This window comes from Nicotiana tomentosiformis, chromosome 6 (assembly GCF_000390325.3).
Source record: "Nicotiana tomentosiformis chromosome 6, ASM39032v3, whole genome shotgun sequence".
Classification (NCBI taxonomy): Eukaryota; Viridiplantae; Streptophyta; class Magnoliopsida; order Solanales; family Solanaceae; genus Nicotiana; species Nicotiana tomentosiformis.
The window spans coordinates 47,277,634-47,298,930 of NC_090817.1; the positions used below are offsets into that span (position 1 = coordinate 47,277,634).

Here is a 21,297-nt window from a genome sequence, read left to right on the forward strand (position 1 = left end):
TCGACTGAATAATGATTTGAAGAAAGAAAAAAGGGAGAAAGAGAAAAGATTTCGGGAATGGCACGAGATTAGAATACCCCCATAAGGTGAATCATATCGAGATACTATGAAATACGATTACGAAAATCACTTCAAATATTCCTCGATGCAACGTAAGCCCTAGTGGCAAGGTTTTATGTAGGAAATTTCAAGTTATTAGTTGTAAATTGTAGATCAATATTGAGGCGAATCAAAAATGGATGGACAAAAGTTACAAAGTATGAGATGAGATTAGGCCGTCATTCTTAAGATAAACCGTAATGAGGAAGCATTAAAGGACTTAGATTTATATATATGGGATAAACCGAAAGTAACCTGGAGTTTGGTAGCAGACCTCGGTAATGTTAAATCGAAGTAAGAGTTATGGTATAGTATGACCTACCTAGATACAGTAAAATCGTGCGAACAGATAACCGGGTCTATGAAACAAGATATAGCAATATTCGTAAGTTCAACAAAGCACCAAACAAAGAACTTCTGTATACCTATAGATGCCCAGAGGGGCATCTTGTCAAATTCTGTATATATTTACAAGTGAGGCCTAGAGATTCGCTAGAAGCTGAAGGGAAGAGTCGCATAGGCGCATTTACAAGGTTAGAGTAGTACAGACTGCATGATAAAAGATAGAAACAGTTACGAGATTAGAACAATTCTAACCACAGATCGTGGTATGAGAAAGAGGCCTAAAAGTGGGGAATGCCCTGGCCTTTGGAATTATTCACAGACGAGTTACCTAGATGGCAAGGAGAGTACCAAAGTATTTGGAAGACATAAGTCGTGAAAATGATAAGTGCATCAGTTAACATTCGAGGATGAATGTTCCAAAGGAGGGAATAGTGTTACACCCCATGTTTTCGTACGTAAAAGTATACCATAAGTAAATTGATGAAAGCTCGGAAATGAGATATTACATCCCGCATTTTTTTACGTCAAAGTTTCGTCATAAGTTCATTAACGTAAGTCTGGGAATGAGATTATTTTGAGATTATGAGAATTATGCTATTTCAAACAAGTGATGAGTAAATTCGTGAAGTTGAGAGGGTAAGCAAATCGAAGATTATGAATTTCGTCGATGTTTGATATTTTGGGATAAATACGGCCCGAGCTAAAATACCCGGTATTTATGGACTAGTACCATACAAGGTACCACATGGCCATAATAGTAAGATGTACAAAGTGTGTTAAAAGTGAGTAGTAGTTTAAGTAATTTGAGATAATTCTTAATTATATGGATATTTGGTTAATTATTGGTTAGTAGGAGATTAACAAGTTAATTAAGGAAATTGTAGATAAGCTTAATTAAGCTATTGGATAAGATTATTAATCCATGAACGTGGCGGTAAGGTGTTAAGTCATTGTGACTCATTGGTCTTGACAAATAGGTGTCATGTGTAGGAAAATGTTTGGATTAAATAAACCCCAAAAGTGGGGCCTACAAGTCTTTAAGGTAAGAGATTTCTTATATCTTGTAATTGAGCACTTATGTTGCTTCAGCAAACTGTTTTACGTGATTTCATACAAAGACTTGTAAAAGTAGTGTTTTATATACAAAACACTTCATTTCTCATATTTGGATACAAAGACACTACAGAACGTTAGCAATTCTTTCTAGTTTTCAACAAGACTTCTTGCAACCAAACGATTCCAACAAGAATTATTAGAACCTTAGCACCGTAAAATTTTGCGGTTCTTAAGGAGTACGGTGAAACCTTTTCCAAGAATATCATACGAATTTTTTCCTACTCCAGGTATGTTAAGGCTATCCCTTTTTTCTTTTTGGCATGATCAATACGATACAAACGAAAAGAGCAAATGCACAATTTCCATAAATGACTCTATTCATAGAAATATTAGGGGTGTCTATATTCTTGATTCCCTTGTAAATTATTATTATATCTTCTGTTCATGGGTCTCAGAAAAATACTTATTGGATAAAATTTATCCGACAGGCATATTATTTTTATGACATTCCGAGAAAATCTTATTAATGTATTTCTTAAGGCATATTATTTTTATGACATTCCGAGAAAATATTATTAACGTATTTCATATGCATTTCATGCATTTATACATATACATTGACCCATGACCAGATGGCATTATATACGCGTATATATGTATATTATATGTATATGGGATATGAAAAAAGGTTATGGCGTTATATATGTACCACCACCTGATTAGCTGGTATACGTTGATGATTTGCCCACAGTGGCCGAAATGATATGATGGGATGCCCTCAGAGGCTTGATGATGTTATGAACACATATACCTATGCATGGTATGACATTTATACGCATATGCATGCCGTTATAAAAATGAAATGATTCACAGAGCTATACAGACGTACATGTCGAGTTTTTTAATCCATGTTTCTCCCATATCTATTATTTACTAATTTTCATTCTTTATATACTCAGTACATTATTTGTACTGACGTCCCTTTTGTCTGGGGAAGCAGCATTTCATGTCCGTAGGTCTCGATAGACAGGTCGAGAGTCCTCCAAGTAGGCGATCAGCTCAACGGAAGATGTTGGTACACTCCATTTTTTCTGGAGTTGCTTATGTGGTCAGTATGATTTGGTACACTCCCTGTCCCAACCTTTATGACATTTATGTACTATTAGAGGCTTGTAGACATATGTCGTGTACGTGAAAGATTGTACGGCCTTGTCGGCCTATGTTTGGAGTTTATAAATGATGATGTTGGCCTATTAGGCCCGTATTTCACATGTATATGATGATGTAATAAGGAAGATACTTTACGTTGGTACTCGGTTGAGTAAGGTACCGGGTGCCCGTCGCAGCCCATCGGTTTGGGTCGTGACAGCCTTGGTCAGGCGGTCTCTATCTCGACGGCCGCAGCCACTTCTCAAGGCCGGGGGAGGCACTCATACTCCCTGCTCTCACACCCGAGCAGGTTATTCAGGGACTCCAGACACCAAAGGCACCACCAGCCCAACCGGTTGCAGCTGCTCAGGACTATGTGGTTCCTGCTATGCCTGAGGATGATCAGTGTAGGTTGGAGAGGTTTGGGAGACTCCAGCCTCCACCTTTTAGTGGAACAGAGAGAGAGGATGCTTAGGACTTCTTGGACAGGTGTTAGAGGATACTCCGAAATTCTGGAGACTTGTGGGGCCTCATTCAATACTTTTTAGTTTTCGGGGGCTGTACTCAGATGGTGGGGCTTACGAGAGGCATAGGCCTATTGGCACAACACCCCTTACATAGCAGAAGTTCTCCGTGGTCTTTTTGGAGAAGTTCGTGTCTCAGTCCCGCAGAGAGGAGCTGCGCAGACAGTTTGAGTAGCTTTGCCAAGGTGATATGTCTGTGACGCAGTATGAGATGCGATTCTCAGAGTTGGCCCATCATGCTATCTGGTTTGTTCCCATAGACAGGGAGAGGTTCATGAGGTTTATAGATGGTCTCACTTTTCAGTTGCGGTTGCTTATGATCAGAGAGATGGTGTACGGTGCTACTTTTGATGAGGAGGTCGACATTGCTCGACAGACCGAGATGGTTCGTGGTCAGGAGAGGATGGAGAGGGAGGACAAGAGGCCTCGAGGAAATGGAGGATTTAGTGGTGCTCCTTATGGGGGTCAGTTCCAGCACAAAAGAGGCCATCCATTCAGGCATGGTCAGCCAGCCTGCCCAGTTCACCGTCGTGCATCATCGGGCCATGGTTCTCACAGTTCTCATTAGGGCCACTCATCACTCAGCGCCCTTCCAGCCCAGAGTTCGTCCCGTGCTCCATCAGTTCAGGGCTCCTCTATGCCCGGTTCTTCTACCAGTTATCTCGGTGCTCGGGGCTTCCTTCAGTTCCCGCCACCAGCACCAGGGAGTTATTTTTAGTATGGGGAGTTTGGGCACGTGTGGAGGTAGTGTCCTCATCGTCATGGAGGTCTATCTCAGTAGAGGAGTAAACTTTCGACTTTAGCACCGGTTACTTCGCCACCCGCCTAGTCAGCTCGGGTTAGAGGTCAGTCAACTAGGGGTCGCCCTAGAGGGGGAGGCACATCAGGGGGTGGCCAGGACCGTTTCTATGCCCTCCCTACCAGACCAGATGCTATTGCTTTAGATGTTGTGATTACAGGTATTGTCTCAGTTTGTCACAGAGATGCCTCTGTATTATTTGACCCTAGTTCGACTTATTCATATATTTCCTCGTATTTCGCTCATTTTCTGGATATGCCCCATGAGTCTTTAGGCTCATCTGTTCATATATCTACTCCTGTGGGCGATATTATTATTGTGGACCGCGTATATCGGTCATGTGTGGTGACTATTTGGGGTCTGGAGACCCAAGTGGACCTTTTGCTACTCAGTATGGTTGACTTTGATGTGATATTGGGTATGGATTGGTTATCTCCATGTCATGTTGTTCTATATTGTCACGCAAAGACCGTGTCATTGGCGATGCCGGGATTTCTGAGGGTTGAGTGGAGCGGTTCTATAGATTATGTACCTAGTAGGGTGATTTCATATTTGAAGGCTCATCGCATTGTTGAGAAGAGCTGTCTATCTTATTTGGCATTTGCGAGGGATGTTAGTGTAGAGACTCCTACCATTGATTCTGTTCCGGTGGTATGTGATTTTCTGAATGTGTTTCCTGCAGACCTACTAGGCATGCCACCTTACAGGGATATTGACTTCGGTGTTGATTTGGTGCCGGGCACTCAACCCATTTCTATTCCACTGTATCGTATGGCACCGGCAGAGTTGAAGGAGTTGAAGGAACAACTTCAGGAACTCCTTGATAAGGGGTTTATTCGGCCTAGTGTGTCATCTTGGGGTGCACTGGTTCTATTTATAAATAAGAAGGATGGTTCCATGAGGATATTCATTGATTACAGGTAGTTAAATAAGGTCGTAGTCAAGAACAAGTATCCTTTGCCTCGTATTGATGATTTATTTGACCAGCTTCAGCGAGCGAGGGTGTTCTCCAAGATTGATTTGAGGTCCGGGTATCACCAGCTGAAGATTCGGGATTCGGATATTCTTAAGTCAACTTTCAGGACCCGATATGGCCATTATGAGTTCTTAGTGATGTCTTTCGGGCTGACCAATGCCCCAACAAGGTTCATGCATTTGATGAACAGTGTAATCCAGCCCCATTTGGACTCATTCATTATTGTATTCATTGATGACATCCTGGTGTACTCTCGTAGCCAAGAGGAGCATGCTTAGCATCTGAGGATTGTATTACAAGAGATTGAGGGAGGAGAAGCTTTATGCAAAGTTCTCCAAGTGTGAGTTTTGGCTCAGTTCAGTAGCATTCTTGGGGAATGTGGTGTCCAGTGAGGGTATTCAGGTGGATCCGAAGAAGATAGATGCGGTGCAGAGTTGGCCTAGACCGTCCTCAGCCACGGAGATTAGGAGCTTCCTTGGTTTGGCGGGCTATTACCGCCTTTTTGTTGAGGGATTTTCATCTATTGCATTGCCCTTGACCAAATTGACCAAATAGGGTGCTCCATTCAGGTGGTCGGATGAGTGTGAGGAGACTTTCAGAAGCTCAAGACTGCTTTGACCACAACTCCAGTGTTAGTTCTGCCATCAACTTCAGGTTCTTACACCATGTATCATGATGCCTCGAGGGTAGGTATTGGATGTGTTCTGATGCAGGAGGGTAGGGTGATTGCCTATGCCTCGCGCTAGTTGAATACCCATGAGAAGAACTATCCTGTCCACGATCTTGAGTTAGCAGCCATTGTTCACGCCTTGAAGATTTGGCGTTATTATTTGTCCGGGGTTCATTGTCAGATCTATACTGATCATCGGAGTTTGAAGCATCTGTTTAAGTATAAGGATCTTAATTTGCAGCAACGGAGATGGTTAGAGTTTCTCAAGGACTATGATATAACTATTTTGCACCATCTGAGGAAGGCCAATGTGGTGGCTGATGCCTTGAGTTGCTAGGCGGAGAGTTTGAGGAGTTTAGCGTATCTCCAGCAGCAGAGAGACCCTTGGCATTGGATGTTCAGGCCTTAGTGGGCCAGCTTGACAGATTGGAAATTTCGGAGCCGAGTCGGGTATTGGCTTGTGTGGTCTCCAGGTCTTATTTTTATGATTGTGACAGGGAGCGTCAGTATGATGACCCCCACTTGATCGTTCTTCAGGACAGGGTTCAACGAGGTGATGCTAGAGATATGACTATTGGTGATGACGGCGTGTTGAGGATGCATGGACGGATATATGTTCCTAATGTACATAGGCTTTGGGAGTTGATTCCTGAGGAGGCCCACAACTCGCGGTATTCCATCTATTCGGGTGCTGCGAAGATGTACCAGGATTTGAGACAGCACTATTGGTGGAGGCGGATGAAGAAAGATATAGTTAGGTTTGTGGCTCGGTGTCTCAACTGTCAGCAGGTTAAGTATGAACATCAGAGACCGGGTGGCTTGCTTCAGAGGTTAGAGATCCTAGAGTGGAAGTGGGAGAGGATCACCTTGGACTTCATAGTTGGGCTCCCACGGACTTCGAGGAATTTCGATGCTATTTGGGTTATCGTGGACCACACACTTCATTCCAGTTGGTACTACTTACTCTTCGGAGCGGTTGGCGGAGATTTACATCCGAGAGATTGTTCGCCTGCATGGTGTCCCAGTTTCCATCATTTCAGATAGGGGCACTCAGTTTACGTCGCAGTTTTAGAGGGCTGTGCAGCGAGAGTTGGGTACTCAAGTTGAGTTGAGCAGAACTTTTCACCCTCAGACGGACGGGCAGTCCGAACGCACTATTCAGATATTGGAGGACATGTTGCACTCTTGTATCATTGACTTTGGGGGTTCATGGGACCAATTTCTGCCACTCGTGAAATTTGCATATAACAACAGTTATCAGTCAAGTATTCAGATTGCTCCCTACGAGGGTTTATATGGGAGGAGATGTAGATCTCCGGTAGGATGCTTTGAGCAGGGTGAGGCTAGGATTTTGGGTACAGACTTGGTCCAGGAAGCATTAGATAAGGTGAGATTGATTCAGGAGCGACTTGCACAGCGTAGTCTAGGCAGAAGAGCTACGCGGACAGGAAGGTCCGCGATGTGTCTTTATGGTTGGGGAGAAGGTTTTCCTGAAGGTATCACCCATGAAGGGTGTTATGAGGTTTGGGAAGAGGGGCAAGTTGAGCCCCCGGTTTATTGGGCCTTTTGAGGTGCTTCAGAGGATAGGGAAGGTGGCTTATAAGCTTGCCTTGCCACCCAACTTGTCGAGTGTGCATCCAATGTTTCATGTTTCCATGCTCCGGAAGTATGTTGGCGATCCGTCCCATGTTTTAGACTTCAGCACGGTTCAGTTGGATGGTGACATGACTTATAATGTGGAGCCAGTGGCCATTTTGGATCGGCATGTGCGGAAGTTGAGGTCAAAGGACATAGCTTCGGTGAAGGTGCAGTGGAGAGGTCAGCCTGTGGAGGAGGCCACCCGGGAGACCGAACGGGAGATGCAGAGCAGATATCCATGCCTATTTAAGACTCCAGGTATATTTCTAGACCCATTCGAGAGCGAATAATTATTTTAGAGGGGGAGGATGTAACTACCCGACCGGTTGTTTCGAGAGTTATAGCCCCATTTTCCCCATTTATGTTTCCTTTTGTGCTTTTCAGCTATAGTATGATATATCAGGTTAGGTTGTTCGGGTCCGGAGTGGTTTCGGAGTGGACTGAGACACTTAGTCTCTTATTTAGAAGATTAGGTTGGAAAAGGTCAATCGGATGTTGACTTATGTGTAAACGATCTTGGATTTGAATTTTGATGGTTGTGTTAGCTCTGTTAGGTGATTTTAGACTTATGAGTGCATCTGGTATGTGACTTGGAGGTCCGTAGTGGAATTTGGCTAGAATTAGCAAAAGTTGGAAATTTGGCGATTTCGATCGGTAGTGGAAAATTTGATATCGGGTCGGAATGGATTTTCGGAAGTTGGAGTAGGTTCGTGGTGTCATTTGTGACATGCGTGTAAAATTTGAGGTCATTCGGTCGTGGGTTGGTAGGTTTCGGCGTCTTTTGGGGAATTTGGGAAGTTAGAAGTTCTTAGGCTTGAATCCGAGGGTAATTTGGTGTTTTGAGTGTTTCGAAGGTTCGACTAAGTTCGTATGTTGATATATGACTTGTTGGTATGGTTGGTTGAGGTCCCGAGGGCCTCGGGTTTGTTTTGGGTGGTTAAGGGATCAATTATTGGTGTTGGGAAATAGCTGGTTTGCTGGTTTCTGAAGCTGCTGGTGTTTTCCGCACCTGCAAAAAGGGAGCCGCAGGTGCGAGGTCGCACGCGCACGTGGGAGTTCGCAGGTGCGGATAGTGTTGAGGTAGGCTGGGTCCGCAGGTGTGTAGGAGAGGTCGCATCTGCGAGTCCGCAGATGCGGATAGGTGCCCGCAGAAGCGGAAGTGAGGAGGTCAGGCAGTGGCCGCAGGTGCGAGATCTTTTCCGCACCTGCGTGGTCGCAGATGCGGATATGGAGTGCAGGTGTGAAGTTGGGGGTTTTAATGATTTTTCGCAGGTGCGGAGGTTCTTGCGTAGATACGGCACCGCAGGTGCGCATATTTAGCCGCAGGTTCGAAAGACCTGGGCAGAACTATAAATAGAACACTTCGCGAGTTTTGCTTCATTTTAACCATTTTCAAGTCGGGTTTTGGATCTTATGGAGTGATTTTGAAGGGAGATTCAAGGGTTTTCAGTAAGGTAAGTTGCTTGGGCTCTAATACTCCTATCTATGGTGTTTTCCCATTGTATTATCATCTAATTAGTGGAATTTAGGGGTAAAAATAGGGGGTTAGGGCTTGGGATTTTGGAGAGTTTAATTTGAGGATTTGAAGGATCAAATGATGTCGGATTTTGATGAATTTTATATGGTTAGACTCGTGAGTGAATGTAATTTCGGATTTTGTGACTTTTGTCGGATTTTGAGGCATGGGCCCGGGGGTCGGTTTTGAGTCTAATTTAGTAGTTTTCTTGTGGAATTGAGTCCTTTAGCATATATTAATGGTATTGTACAGCTTGTGGCTATATTTGGGATGCTCGGAGGACGATTCGAGAGGCAAGGGCATTTCGGAGTAGAGATTTGCTCGGATTGAGGTAAGTAACAGTTGTAAACCTAGTCTTGAGGGTATAAAACCCCGGATTTTCTGTGTCATGTGATTATTTGGAGCTGACGCACATGCTAGGTGACGGGCGTGTGGGCGTGCACCATTGGGGGATTGTGACTTAGTCCATTTCGTAGCAACTGTAAAGTTGAACAACCTGTTGTAGCTATATGCTACTTATGTGTTTTAGAAAGATTTACTGTAAATCATGCTAGATACCATGTCTAGGCTTTATGTCAGTATTGTTTGGACCCTTAGAGGTCGATTCTTGTTGTCTGCTCACTGCTTTAGTTGATATCCCGTACTCAGTCATGTTCATGCATTCTTACATCACAGCTCAGTCTCTGTTATTCTATTTGTTGCATCATGTTAATGTTGTCTCGGCTAATTTCTTTGATTTCTGAGAGCCCATGAGACTGGAGAGGTTTATGATTGAGTGAGGCCAAGGGCCTGTTTGTGAGGTATTGTACCTCAGCACATGAGTTGTCCGTGCAGATTATGATATGATATTATAGCACGTGAGTTGTCTATGCAGCACGTGAGTTGTCCGTGCAGATTATAACACTTGGGCTGTAAGAGCCCCTACGGAGTCTGAACACTCCAAGTGAGTGCAGGTACCTACTGAGTGAGAGTGCCGAGTGCTGAGCGATTGTGAGGCATGAGTGATTGTGAGGCTTGAGTGATTGTGAGATTGGAGTGATTGGGAGGACTGAGTGATGTTAGCCAAAGGCAGTATATGATTTCATCATCCATGCTCATAGTTGCTTTAGAGTCCTTGTTTGAGAACTGTTGAAATATATTTCTAATTGTTTTACTTGAACTTGATTCAAACAAGCTAATTTGACTTAAACTCTGGTTACAAAGCGTGCCTCACTTTATAAAAAGTTTGTTATATGAACGGTACTTGCATTTAGCTCGTCACTACTTCTCAGCCTTTATTTATATCTGTTACTTACTGAGTTGGTGTACTCATGTTACTCACTGCACCTCATGTGCAGATCCAGGCCTTCCTGGTCATGGTAACGGCTGCTGATATTCCTGTAGCTGATCATTGGAGTTAGCAAGGTAGCTGCCTGGCGATCGCAACCCTGTTTTCTCCTTCTTTATCTCCCCTTAGTTGTATTTTGGATTTTTCCTAGACTATGTTAGTCTTATTGTTGTCGGACCAATATTTTTGTAGTTGCTCATGACTCAGTGACACCCCGATGTTTGGGGCTTTTCATTCTGTATTTGTATTTTTTAGTTCAACCCTTGTTTCTTTTATGAAATTATGCTATACAAGACGCCCTTTTGGCATATCTGTGAATGAATTGTTGTAGTATTGTGGGAGTCGGCTGGTCTAGTACCATCGATAGGCACCATCAGATAGGTTTGAGTTTAGGGTCGTGACAACAAGCTACATGGGATGCAAAGGAAGCAGCTATTAGAGACGCACATATTGTCTATGAAGAAGAGAGGGGTCGTAGAATTGCTCAAAATCAACCCTTAGGTGCAGACTAGTTGAGAAATATAGCTCCCATGCCTGGGAGACCTCTCGGCGATTATGCTAGACCGGTCTACAATCGAGGTTTATCAAGTGTGAGACCACCTCCAATTGCAGCAAACAACTTTGAATTGTAGAAAGGGTTGCTTCAAACCCTTCAGAATTGATGTGTCTTCAGAGGGAAGCCAAACAAAAATCCAAATACACATCTGATGGACTTCGAGGAGCTTATGAACACCTTTTAATACAACGGTGTGTCACAAGATACAGTTTACTTAAGGGCATTCCCCTTGACATTTAAAGATTACCAACGGGATCGATCAAAACATAGGAGGAGATGACCAGAAAATTCCTTGATAAATATTTCTCCTCAGCTAAAATGGGCAAGTTTAGAAGAGAAATCCATAACTTCTGCCAGAAAGATACAAAAACAATTTTTGAAGCATGAGAGATGTTTAAGAAGATCGTGAAAAAGTGTCAACATAAAGGAATTGAACTCTCGATGCAACTCCTGGACTTTTGGGATGGATTGACACCAGCCTCACATAGAACATTAAGCAATGCAGCTGGAGGTCCGTTGATGAAGTAGACTCCAGAGGAGATAGTCACAATCCTTGATAAGTTATCTGAAGATGTAAATCAGTGGCTCTCTGAGATTGCTGAAAGAAGAAGATCAACTGGTGTTCACCAGGTTGATGCTAATACATATGTGTAGGTACAACTTGATGCTATGGACAAATAGATAAAGAAGCTGACCTTAGCCTCGATATAAAGTGAGCCTCACACAGCTTGTGATATATGTGGAAGATGACACCCTACTCATGAGTGTCAATCCTCAACTGATGAAGTAAATGTTGTGGGGAACTACAATTTTAATGCGATGGGTCAGAGGCACCCCGGGTTTTCATGGAGTTCACCTGGGGGTACTACCAATGCTTGGCAACAAAATAACTCTAGACCTCAGGAACAAGGAGCTCCAACATTATAAAATCAACAGAGACAACAATTTCTGCCTCAGCAGCCCACTCAGCCTGGTCTAGAGGATCTAATGAAGGCTTTCATTATCAAGATAGATGAGAGGCTGGACGCTCATGGAGCAACTATCAAAGAATTGGGCACTGGTCTTCGAAACTTGGAGAGAAAAGTAGGACCTATTGCAACAATATTATATGAGAGGGTTCCAGGCACTCTCCTTGCTGACTCTGAAAAGAATCCCAAAGAAATAGTGAATGTTGTAACCTTTAGAAGTGGGCAAGTATTGAAAGATCCCACCCTGATCCAAAAGAATGTGATACTTGAAAAAGAAAGTGGGGAGTAGCTGAAGAATGATATTGATAAAAAGAAGAAAGGCCCGATGAAAATGGAGAAGAAGAAGAGGAAGATAGAGGAGACTTCAGTGGTGAATCTCACAGAGCATTGCAGCGCAATATTGCAAAATAAACTCCCACAAAAGTGTGGAGATCCAAGGAGTTTAACTATACCTTGCTCTTTAGGCTCTATGAATTTTGATAAGTCTCGATATGATTCTAGTGCCTCAATTAATCTAATGCCTCTGTTTATTTATATGAAATTGGAGAAGGAGATTGGAGAGATAAGGTTTGTGCCAATATCGTTGCAGATGGCAGACCAAACGACTTTGATACCCGAGGGGATAGTGGAAGATCTGTTAGTTCGGGTGGATAAGTTTGTATTTCCTGTAGATTTAATAGTGGTGAAAATGGAGGGAAACAAGGAGGTCCCCCTTATCTTAGGAAGACTATTCTTAGCAATGGGTAGAGCAATATTGGATATACACGAGAGGAAACTTATGCATAGAGTGGGTGAGGAGACGATGCCTTTTGATATGAATGTAGAAAAGGGGGCACAAAAGGAAAAACCAGCTGTAGTGTCGAGTGGAAAGTGAAGGGCTCAAAAGAGAAGGCTTGAGTAGGAAAGAAAAGTGTGGGATGTACCCCAAAAAGACTGAGAAGAAGCTATCTGCATGGGTGTGCACATTGTTCAGGGAAGTTTCCTTTACCTTATGCTTTTTAATTGTGTGTTTCCCCTTCTTTTGTTAGGTAGTGTAATAATTCTCCCTTGGTTTTTCTTTGTGCCATGGTTCTTTTCCAAGGGTTTTTTTTCAACCGGTGTAGTTAGTTGTTATTTCTTTAGGAGTAGGAAACCTTGTGCTATGGTTTGAAAGGAAGGCAATATCTCTTGACTTTATTATACCTTGAGAATAGTAAGTGCTTTAGTTGGGATGCTCAGGCTCAGTTTTTGACTCTTGTATAAGTGCCTTAAAGTGTATGATCTTAACTTTGCTTAACTGCTTTTACTAGAGTGTCTTGATGAGTCCGATCCTGAGTGAGTTACGTTCCATGTGTGTGTGAGGTTTTTGGTATTTTGTGCATTGCATTTGATGTCTAGAACTTGCCCCATGTGTTTGTTAAGTGAAATGGTAGTTTTATTTAGTCTTGGACGTGATTTAGACATTTCTTTGTTGAGCCAGTTATATGCTTTTACCCACCTAATTGTTATGTATCTTAGTTAACCCCGTTGAGCCTGTACTCCTATTTCTTTGGCAACCACGTTACAAGTCATGCCCATTTATTTGAATTGACAATCTATTTGAACCTTGTATTTCTTGTGAGCACTTGAATTTGTTATGAACTTTGTAAAAGTTGAAGTGTGGGGTGATTGGGTTGGTTTTGAGTGGAACTAATGAAATAAGGAGAAAGGTGCACTGTTTTAAAAAAGTAAGAGCCACTTTATCACCCCACATCCTCGGGAGGCGCGACAAGTGCTCAATCGAGTGAACCTGGTCGAGCAAGCCTGTTAGATACTTTCTACCCAACTCACCCATGATCAAGAAAAGACATGATTTCATTAATTAGACATAAGGAAGTTCATACATACAACATTAAACCGTTTCCTTAGCTATTTCGCCTTTAAGTCTCAAAGTACACAGATTCTTATAGTCTGAGTGGAACAGTGATCAAAAATGACATATAATTGTTTAACATTCTCAACACCCATGTACAACCCACATAGTGTCTACATAGCCTCTAAAGATACAAAAGAGAGTAAAGAAGGTACCGGCAACAAGGCCCAGGCTATACCTCAAAATGTGACCACAATATAAACAAAAGGTACAATACATGACCCCAGAATTAAATGGGGCTCACTAAGTCCGCTAAGAAGAGGATGCAGCATTATCTGTGATCAACATTGTCTGCTATGTAACCATCTGCATCTATTTAAAGATGCAGCACCCCCGGCAAAAGGGACGTTAGTACCGTCGAATAGCACTAGTATGTAAAGCTAAACACCAACTCAATAGAATGAATAATAATACAAGAGGAACAATCAAGAATTCAATAAGGGATTTAAATAATATTAGAACAACAAGTTAAGGATCATAGACATTTTCAAGTCAATTTCCATATTATTAGGTTGGGTGATCTTTAGTACCGATATTCCATAATTCACATTACCTCCGTATCCTTACACAGAGTCCTATCTTGACCCTATAGGCTAGGTCGTCTTATATGAGTTATTACCATAATTTTGTTATAATTTCCAGCACAGTACCACCATGTGTGCGGAATGGCGTCCGATCACGGCCCGATCAGCTAGGCCATCTCATTTGAGACATCAACCATTTTCACAATTTCATCCACAATACCATTGTGTTCTTACATGGAGTCTGATCTCGGCCCGATCGGCTAGGCCATATCATTTGAGACATTACCTCTTTCAGTCAATCATCTCACATCCTACTTCTTTCATATACTTTCAATTCATTTGCACTAGTGATTATGATTACAAAGTCATTCTTGGTACTTGGTCGTATTTCATAGTTCCAGTCCCTTTTTTTCCACATTCAAATATCATTATCATTATCCATAACAATAAGGCTTCCCATTCAAGACATTAAGTTCACATATGAGAAATTTGGGAATCTTAGGCATATAGAGGCTTTCCATACAATTTGGCATAACAACCTTTATTTCGATCTTGACATGAAGTCTTAACATTCCTAACACATATTTCACATTTTGAACATATTCTCAAATGGCAAGATGACATGATGAAGCATTTAGAATAAACATTGAACAAACATCCTTCAACACAACCATATTAGGAATAGCCAATTAAATAATGAGCAAGGACTTATTCCAATTAAATGAACACCATGGGATTCGATTCTAAGAAGAAGAGGGTTTAGCCAACATACCTCAATTGAGCTTCTCAAACTCTAAAATGACCTAGAATTCTTAGCAACTTCAATCTATTTTAGAAATATAACAAGTTGGACCAAAATTAGGAAGATGAACATGGTTTTATCTCATTTGAGCATATTATCAAACACTAGGTGTGCATCAATGTTTTAAGGCCCTTTTTGTGGAAGATTCCATTATTCCCCAACCCATTCTCTATCATTTTTAGCTCACAATCTTCCCACATACTACAAGGATACATGCATGCAAGGTAAGCACTCCCATCCCTATGAATTACCTTACTAATGGCCCATTCTAGTTACATTTTGAAATTAAAAGTTTGGGTGATAGAATCTTACCTCTTAGGAAGAATACCTAGGTGCTTATCTAGATAATCTTCAAGGTTTTAAGTGAGAATTGAAGAGCAATTTGATGAAGATCACTCTCTCCCTCTAGGACCCTCTCTCTCACTATAAAAAACATCAGAAAATATGCTCAAAATGGTCCAAGGTAGGTTTTTTAACGGAATAGGGTCTGGTTTAAAAACCCCATAAATGAAGCTACGGAACAGGTTTTGCGGTCGCATATTATACGGTCCGCAAAAGGACCGCGAAATCGGGGTCCAAAATTTGAGAGGAACTGACCAGGTCTGCGGTCACTATGCGGCCCACAGACCTGTTCTGCGGTCGCATAATGCACCGCAGAACGGTTATGCGGTCGCATAGTGCACCACAGAACCTCCCTTCAAAAAATCCCAAGGCGGGATATGTGACAAGAGTGTGGCCCGCAAAAACGGTTATGCGGTCGCATAACGGCCGCAAATTTGACAACAAAAATGCACCAGAAAACTATCCCTCTGTGCGACCAGCCTGCGGTCCGTAGTTGGGTTCTGTGGCCGCAGAATGGCTGCACAAATGCCTACTTCTGCCCAACATTTTCCTTCAACTCCCTAGCGTACTGTTCAATCCAAAAAGTCTAAACCACAGCTTGCAAGCTCGCCGCAAAGAATTTCTACTTTTATTAACCTCTACGCCTACTTTGGCATCACAGAATCTGTGTTTTTAGGAAAACATTTATGGTGCCTTACACACTAGAATTGAAAAAGAAAAGAAAAACAAAATGTTATATTTTTGTGCAAATTATTCTTTGATAGTGGTGTCTCTTGATGTAATTGTGCTTAAAAAAGTTGGGAGTTAATGTATATTGATATGATGGTGGAGTTATTGCTAGACATTAGTGTGGAGTTTTCAACAATGAAATGTATGTATTAAAGTGCTTAGGGAGGTGTAGTCACTCTTATATCCAAATGTATCCTACCCATCCCGCAACCTACATTACAACAGTCCTACTTCATCCTTGACTGAATGAGCTCAATTATTAGAGTAGTACACTACGGGCAAGCCTATGGTACGTCTTGTGTGGCATATGAATGTTGTTTCTGAGAGTGATTGAATTCTTTCTATCTTGAGTTCCTAATTGTTCTTAATTTCTATTGTGTGTGAAACTACTCTCTATTGTTGTGTGAGGACACTTAATTCATGAAGGAAAGTTAATGCTTGACCTCTGTGTTAGAGTAAGTGAGCGGGTTACAAATAATGCATGGTGTGTTTTGAGTCAAATTTTGAGGCGAGAATGTTACGGTATTGTGCTTAATCTGTTTTAAATATTCTTGGTGTGATGAGTTATGAGAGTTTTTAAAAAAGGTCGTGTTCGATATGGAGTGTAGTTTGATTTCTCGAGGACGAGCAATGGTTTATGTTTGGGGTGTTAATGGTAGCCTATAATCTCGTGTTTTAGTCGCTTATTGCACTCCAATTTACTGCACTTTACTTGTGTTTGAGCTTTAGTTGATAGTGTTTTGCACTAATTGTGTGTTTTATGCCTTGCAGGAGTGATTCCGAGCTATATAGATGTTATGGAATGAATTAGAGTATTTTTGAGCTTTGAAGTTTGAGTAAAATCTCAAGGGATTAGGCCAAGATCGTGTACGGGGATCGAGGACCAAGTTTGGACGTCAAACAACAAGCAAAATCTGTACTCTAAGAAAAATGCACTAGTGCGGTGCGTGGGGAAACGTCTGGCGCGTGGGGAAGTGTATGGCGCGGCGCGACTATTCAAATTTTCGGCTACCTATGAGAAAGAACTCTCTGGATTTCGCCATTAATGCCCAGCATGGCGCGTCACCCCATGCGACGCGCTTGTTCAAAATTTACAGAGTCAAAATCCTATTTCGGCTAGGAGAAGGTGATTTCGTCTCGGCCCGACCCTACTTGGTATAAATACATAGAAAAATGTTATTTTCTGGACTTTTGACACATATTCGACCTAAGGAGGCTAAGCAGGAGTTGGAAGAACATGAGCACAAGGATTTCATCATTCCTTCCTCACTCAGGACACGAGTCGGGATTGAATTTATGTTTTCCTGTACTTTAATTATATTTGTGACGAATTGCTCCATATCTATGGAGTAGTTCTCTTTAGGGTTTGATAGATTTGGTGTATTGATAATTGTTTGTGGATTATAACTCTAGTTTTTATGTATTGAAGCATTTTTGGATGATTTAACTATTGCATCTATATTCACTTGTTCATGTAATCGAGGGAGGCATAACTTGTCATATCTTTGCATTATCTTCTTGGTTGAGTTCATTAATTCTTCTTAGTAATCGAAGGAGGCTAGTTGAATTATTGATTAAACCTAGTTAGGAGAATAATCGAAATTGGTTTTCCTAAAGACCAATCCACTACGCATTCTTGCATATCTGCACGTGCTTAAATTAGTTCATCTTGTGAGGTTAGGACTTAATCGAGAGAGGAGTTTTTGCTGAACGGTTGAACTAATAATTGATTGAATTCGAGAGACTCACTTAAATACTAGAAGTGAATTATCTAGAGTTAGATCCCAAAGAATTATCTTGTACCTATCCAATCAACCCCTATTTTCTCCCATTGATAACTTCCTTGCTTACTTTTGTTGCGATTGCCATTAGTCAATAGCTTTAGATTCTTAGTCGATCGTTGATTCTCCTGGATAGTGATCAAGCTAGAAACTACAAAAATACTTATTTAACTCCAATCCATGTGGATACGTTATTATACTATTCTATCTTTTACTAGGGAGCATAATTTAAGTATGTGTTTCGAGCTCGTCAGAAGGCAGTACATGTGACATGTTCGAGAGGCGACTACTGATGATGCTAAAGAAGAGCACGTCTTCGAATTGGTAAGGGTGTTGCAGGAGCAATAGGTAGCCATTTTAGGCCATCTAACGCGGCAGAATAAGGTAATGACAGAGCCGAAGCAGGCGTTGTCAGGTGCCTCCAATAACGTGAATGGACGAGTTATTAATCATATAAATCTCGATCGTTGATTCTTCTGGATAGAGATCAAGCTAGAAACTACGAAAATACTATTTAACTCCAATCCCTATGGATATGATATTATACTAGACTATCTTTGACTAGGGAGCATAATTGAAGTTTGTGTTTCGAGCTCGTCAGAAGGCGGTACATGTGACATGTTTGAGAGGCGACTCCTGATGATGCTGAAGAAGAGCACGTCGTCGAATTGGTAAGGGTGTTGTAGGAACAATAGGAGGCCATTTTAGGCCATCTAACACGGCAGAATAAGGTTATGACAGAGCTGAAGTAGGCATTTTTGGGTGCCTTCAATAACGCGAATGGACGAGATCCAGTTCCTCCCGGTGCTCCCGCAAATCAAACAGCACAGGGTCGACAACAACACCCCGAGGGCATAGGTCGGCTTCGATGGGATCGGGTGGAGCGGATCCGGACTCAACAACGAGAGTGATCCCTTTAAAAACAAACTCATACGATTTATGAGGGAAGCAAACGCCCGTATGGACCAAATTTTCGGCGCACCACCGGTGCTGAAAGGGCCGGACTCAAAGAAGTACACTTAATTGCCGTACAAACCAAGTGCGGCACCAGAGTTGATCCCGAAGTGGGTTAAAATGCCTGACGTGCCGAAATATGATGGGAATTCAGATCCTGAAGAGCATATCACCACCTATACAATAGTGGTGAAGGGAAACGATTTAGCTCCCCACGAGATCGAGTCGATTTTGCTGAAGAAATTCGGAGAGACTCTCACAAAGGGAGCCTTGACGTGGTATTAGCTTTTGTCCGAGCATTGCATAGATTCCTTTGAAATGCTCGTGGATTCCTTCATTAAAGCCCATGTCGGGGCCAGGAAGGTACAGGCCCGAAAGGCTGATATATTTAGGATTGCACAAGGAGAGTCTGAGTTGCTGCGGGAATTTGTAACCTGATTCCAAAAGGAAAGGATGTTGCTCCCGGCCATTCCGGATGAATGGGCGGCTGAAGCATTCACCAAGGGTTTGAATTCGGTATGTTTCGATGCTTCCTCGAAGTTGAAAGAAAGCTTGCTCGAGTTCCAAGTGACAACCTGGGCTGATGTTCACAATCGGTACGAATGGAAGATAAGGATTGAGGATGATCAGCTCAGTTTTCTAGCATCAGTTAAGGGTCGGTACCGGGAGAAGAATATAGAGAAGTCAAAAGACGATGTCGACACAGATTGACCGTCTTCGAGGGGCTGCGTTTTGCCCTATGAACAGTCAAAAGGATGCAACTGAGGTTTTCGGTCAGTGGACAGGTTCGTCACCGATAAATGAATTGATCGTGGTCGGAACAACATGTCGTTACAAGATAAAGAAATGACAGGTTCTCGGTATTCTTCCTACCCTAGACTTTCAGAATATAACTTGAACGTCAGTGTAGTAGAATTAGTGTCGTCTATGAGGAACATTAAAGAAGTATGATTCCCGAAACCAATGAGATCTAATCCCAGCCAGAGGGATCCTAATTTGTGGTGCGAATACCACGGGGCGAATGGTCACCAAACTGGGTACTGTTGGAATCTACGCGAAGAAGTGGCGACACTACTGAAAAATGGTCATCACTGGGAATTCTTAAGTGACCGGGCTAAAAACAATTACGGTCGCAATTGTGACAATATGGAGCCCTCAAAAGCATGAGAAGATCTCCTGCGTCTGATGATCCACATGATTTTCAGGGGGAACAAGATTAACAGGGTTACCTTCTCAGCGGCAAAAAAAATGAAGGTGTCAGTAACCCACAGCAAGAGACTATGGGAAGTCGCTGAAGATGACATCACTTTCACGAAGGAGGACACAGTTGGATTGTTGCTACCGCACAATGATGCATTGGTAATTTCTCTAAATGTATTAGATTTTAAAATTAAATATGTTCTGATGCATCCAGGGAGTTCGGCCAATATTATACAATGGAGAGTGTTGGAGAAAGCCAAGATCATCGGAAGCATTATTCTGGCCACAAAACTCCTCGCCGGGTTTAACCTAGCAAGCATGAAGACCCGAGGAGAGATCCTGCTGCCTACAATTGCCAAAGGGGTGATGTAGACGACCCTTTTTGAGGTAGTGGATGGTGATATGGGCTACACTATTATCCTGGGAAGACCATGGTTGCACGAGATGAAGGCTGTGTCGTCAACATATCACCAGTTGCTGAAATTCCCGATTCGCAAGGGAATTAGACAAATAAGATGTGACCAACCGGCATCAAGGGAGATGAATGCAATTTCGGTTTCCAGTAGCAAAGGGGAAGAGCATGCAGCATATCAATTAGAGGAACCGGCACCTTCTCCTAAGTTAAGCGAAGCTAACAAGAGGGATAAGGCATCGGAGTCTTATCAGGTGCCAAGGTATTTCCATGTACCAGAAGAGACAGACACAACAAAATCCATTGAGGAAGAGCTTGAGCAAGTCGCATTGTTCGAAAAGTTCTTAGAGAGGAAATTCCACTTGGGGACAAGACTGCACCCCGAACTAAGGTCTGTATTTCTTGAATGTATTAAATTTAATGTCCATTGTTTTGCGTGGTCGCATGCGGATATGAAAGGTATCCCACCGAAAGTGGTTGTACACAACCTAAGCTTGGATCCCAGCTTTCCTCCAGTAAAATAGAAAAAATGTCCTACTGCCGAGGCCAGAAACAAATTCGTCAAAGAAGAGGTAAATCGCCGACTTGATATCGATTCAATCCGAGAGGTAAAGTATCCAGACTACCTAGCTAACGTAGTAGTAGTTCCAAATAAGAATAATAAATTTTGCATGTGCGTAGACTATAAGGACTTGAATAAGGCATGCGCAAAGGACTTGTTCCCATTTTCGAACATTGATCAAACGATTGATGCAACGACCAGGCACGAGTTAACGAGTTTCTTCGATGCTTACTCCAGATACAACCAAATTAAGATGAACCCGGAGGATCAGGAAAAAACATTGTTCATAACAAATTTCGGCACATATTGCTATAATGTGATGCCCTTCGGGCTAAACAAAGCCGGAGCCACTTACCAGCGGCTCGTAAACAAAATGTTTGAAAAACAAATTGGGATAACCATGGAAGTTTATGTAGATGATATTCTTGTTAAGTCTTTAAATGCAGGTGATCATCTTAAACATTTGCAAGGAATTTT

The 21,297-nt window shown here is 42.2% G+C and overlaps 1 protein-coding gene across 1 annotated transcript; it reads left to right on the plus strand.

Annotated features, from left to right (window-relative positions):
• The first annotated feature begins 11,954 nt into the window (after window positions 1–11,954).
• LOC138893937 (uncharacterized) lies at window positions 11,955–12,497 on the plus strand. The gene has a single exon (XM_070178608.1). It carries the CDS (start codon window positions 11,955–11,957, stop codon window positions 12,495–12,497), a length of 543 nt encoding a protein of 180 aa, XP_070034709.1.
• The last annotated feature ends 8,800 nt before the right edge of the window (window positions 12,498–21,297 follow it).

What these genes read in the sequence shown, in the direction of transcription:
- LOC138893937 (XM_070178608.1), top strand. Translation starts at nt 11,955, where the DNA reads ATGGAGAAGAAGAAGAGGAAGATAGAGGAGACTTCAGTGGTGAATCTC.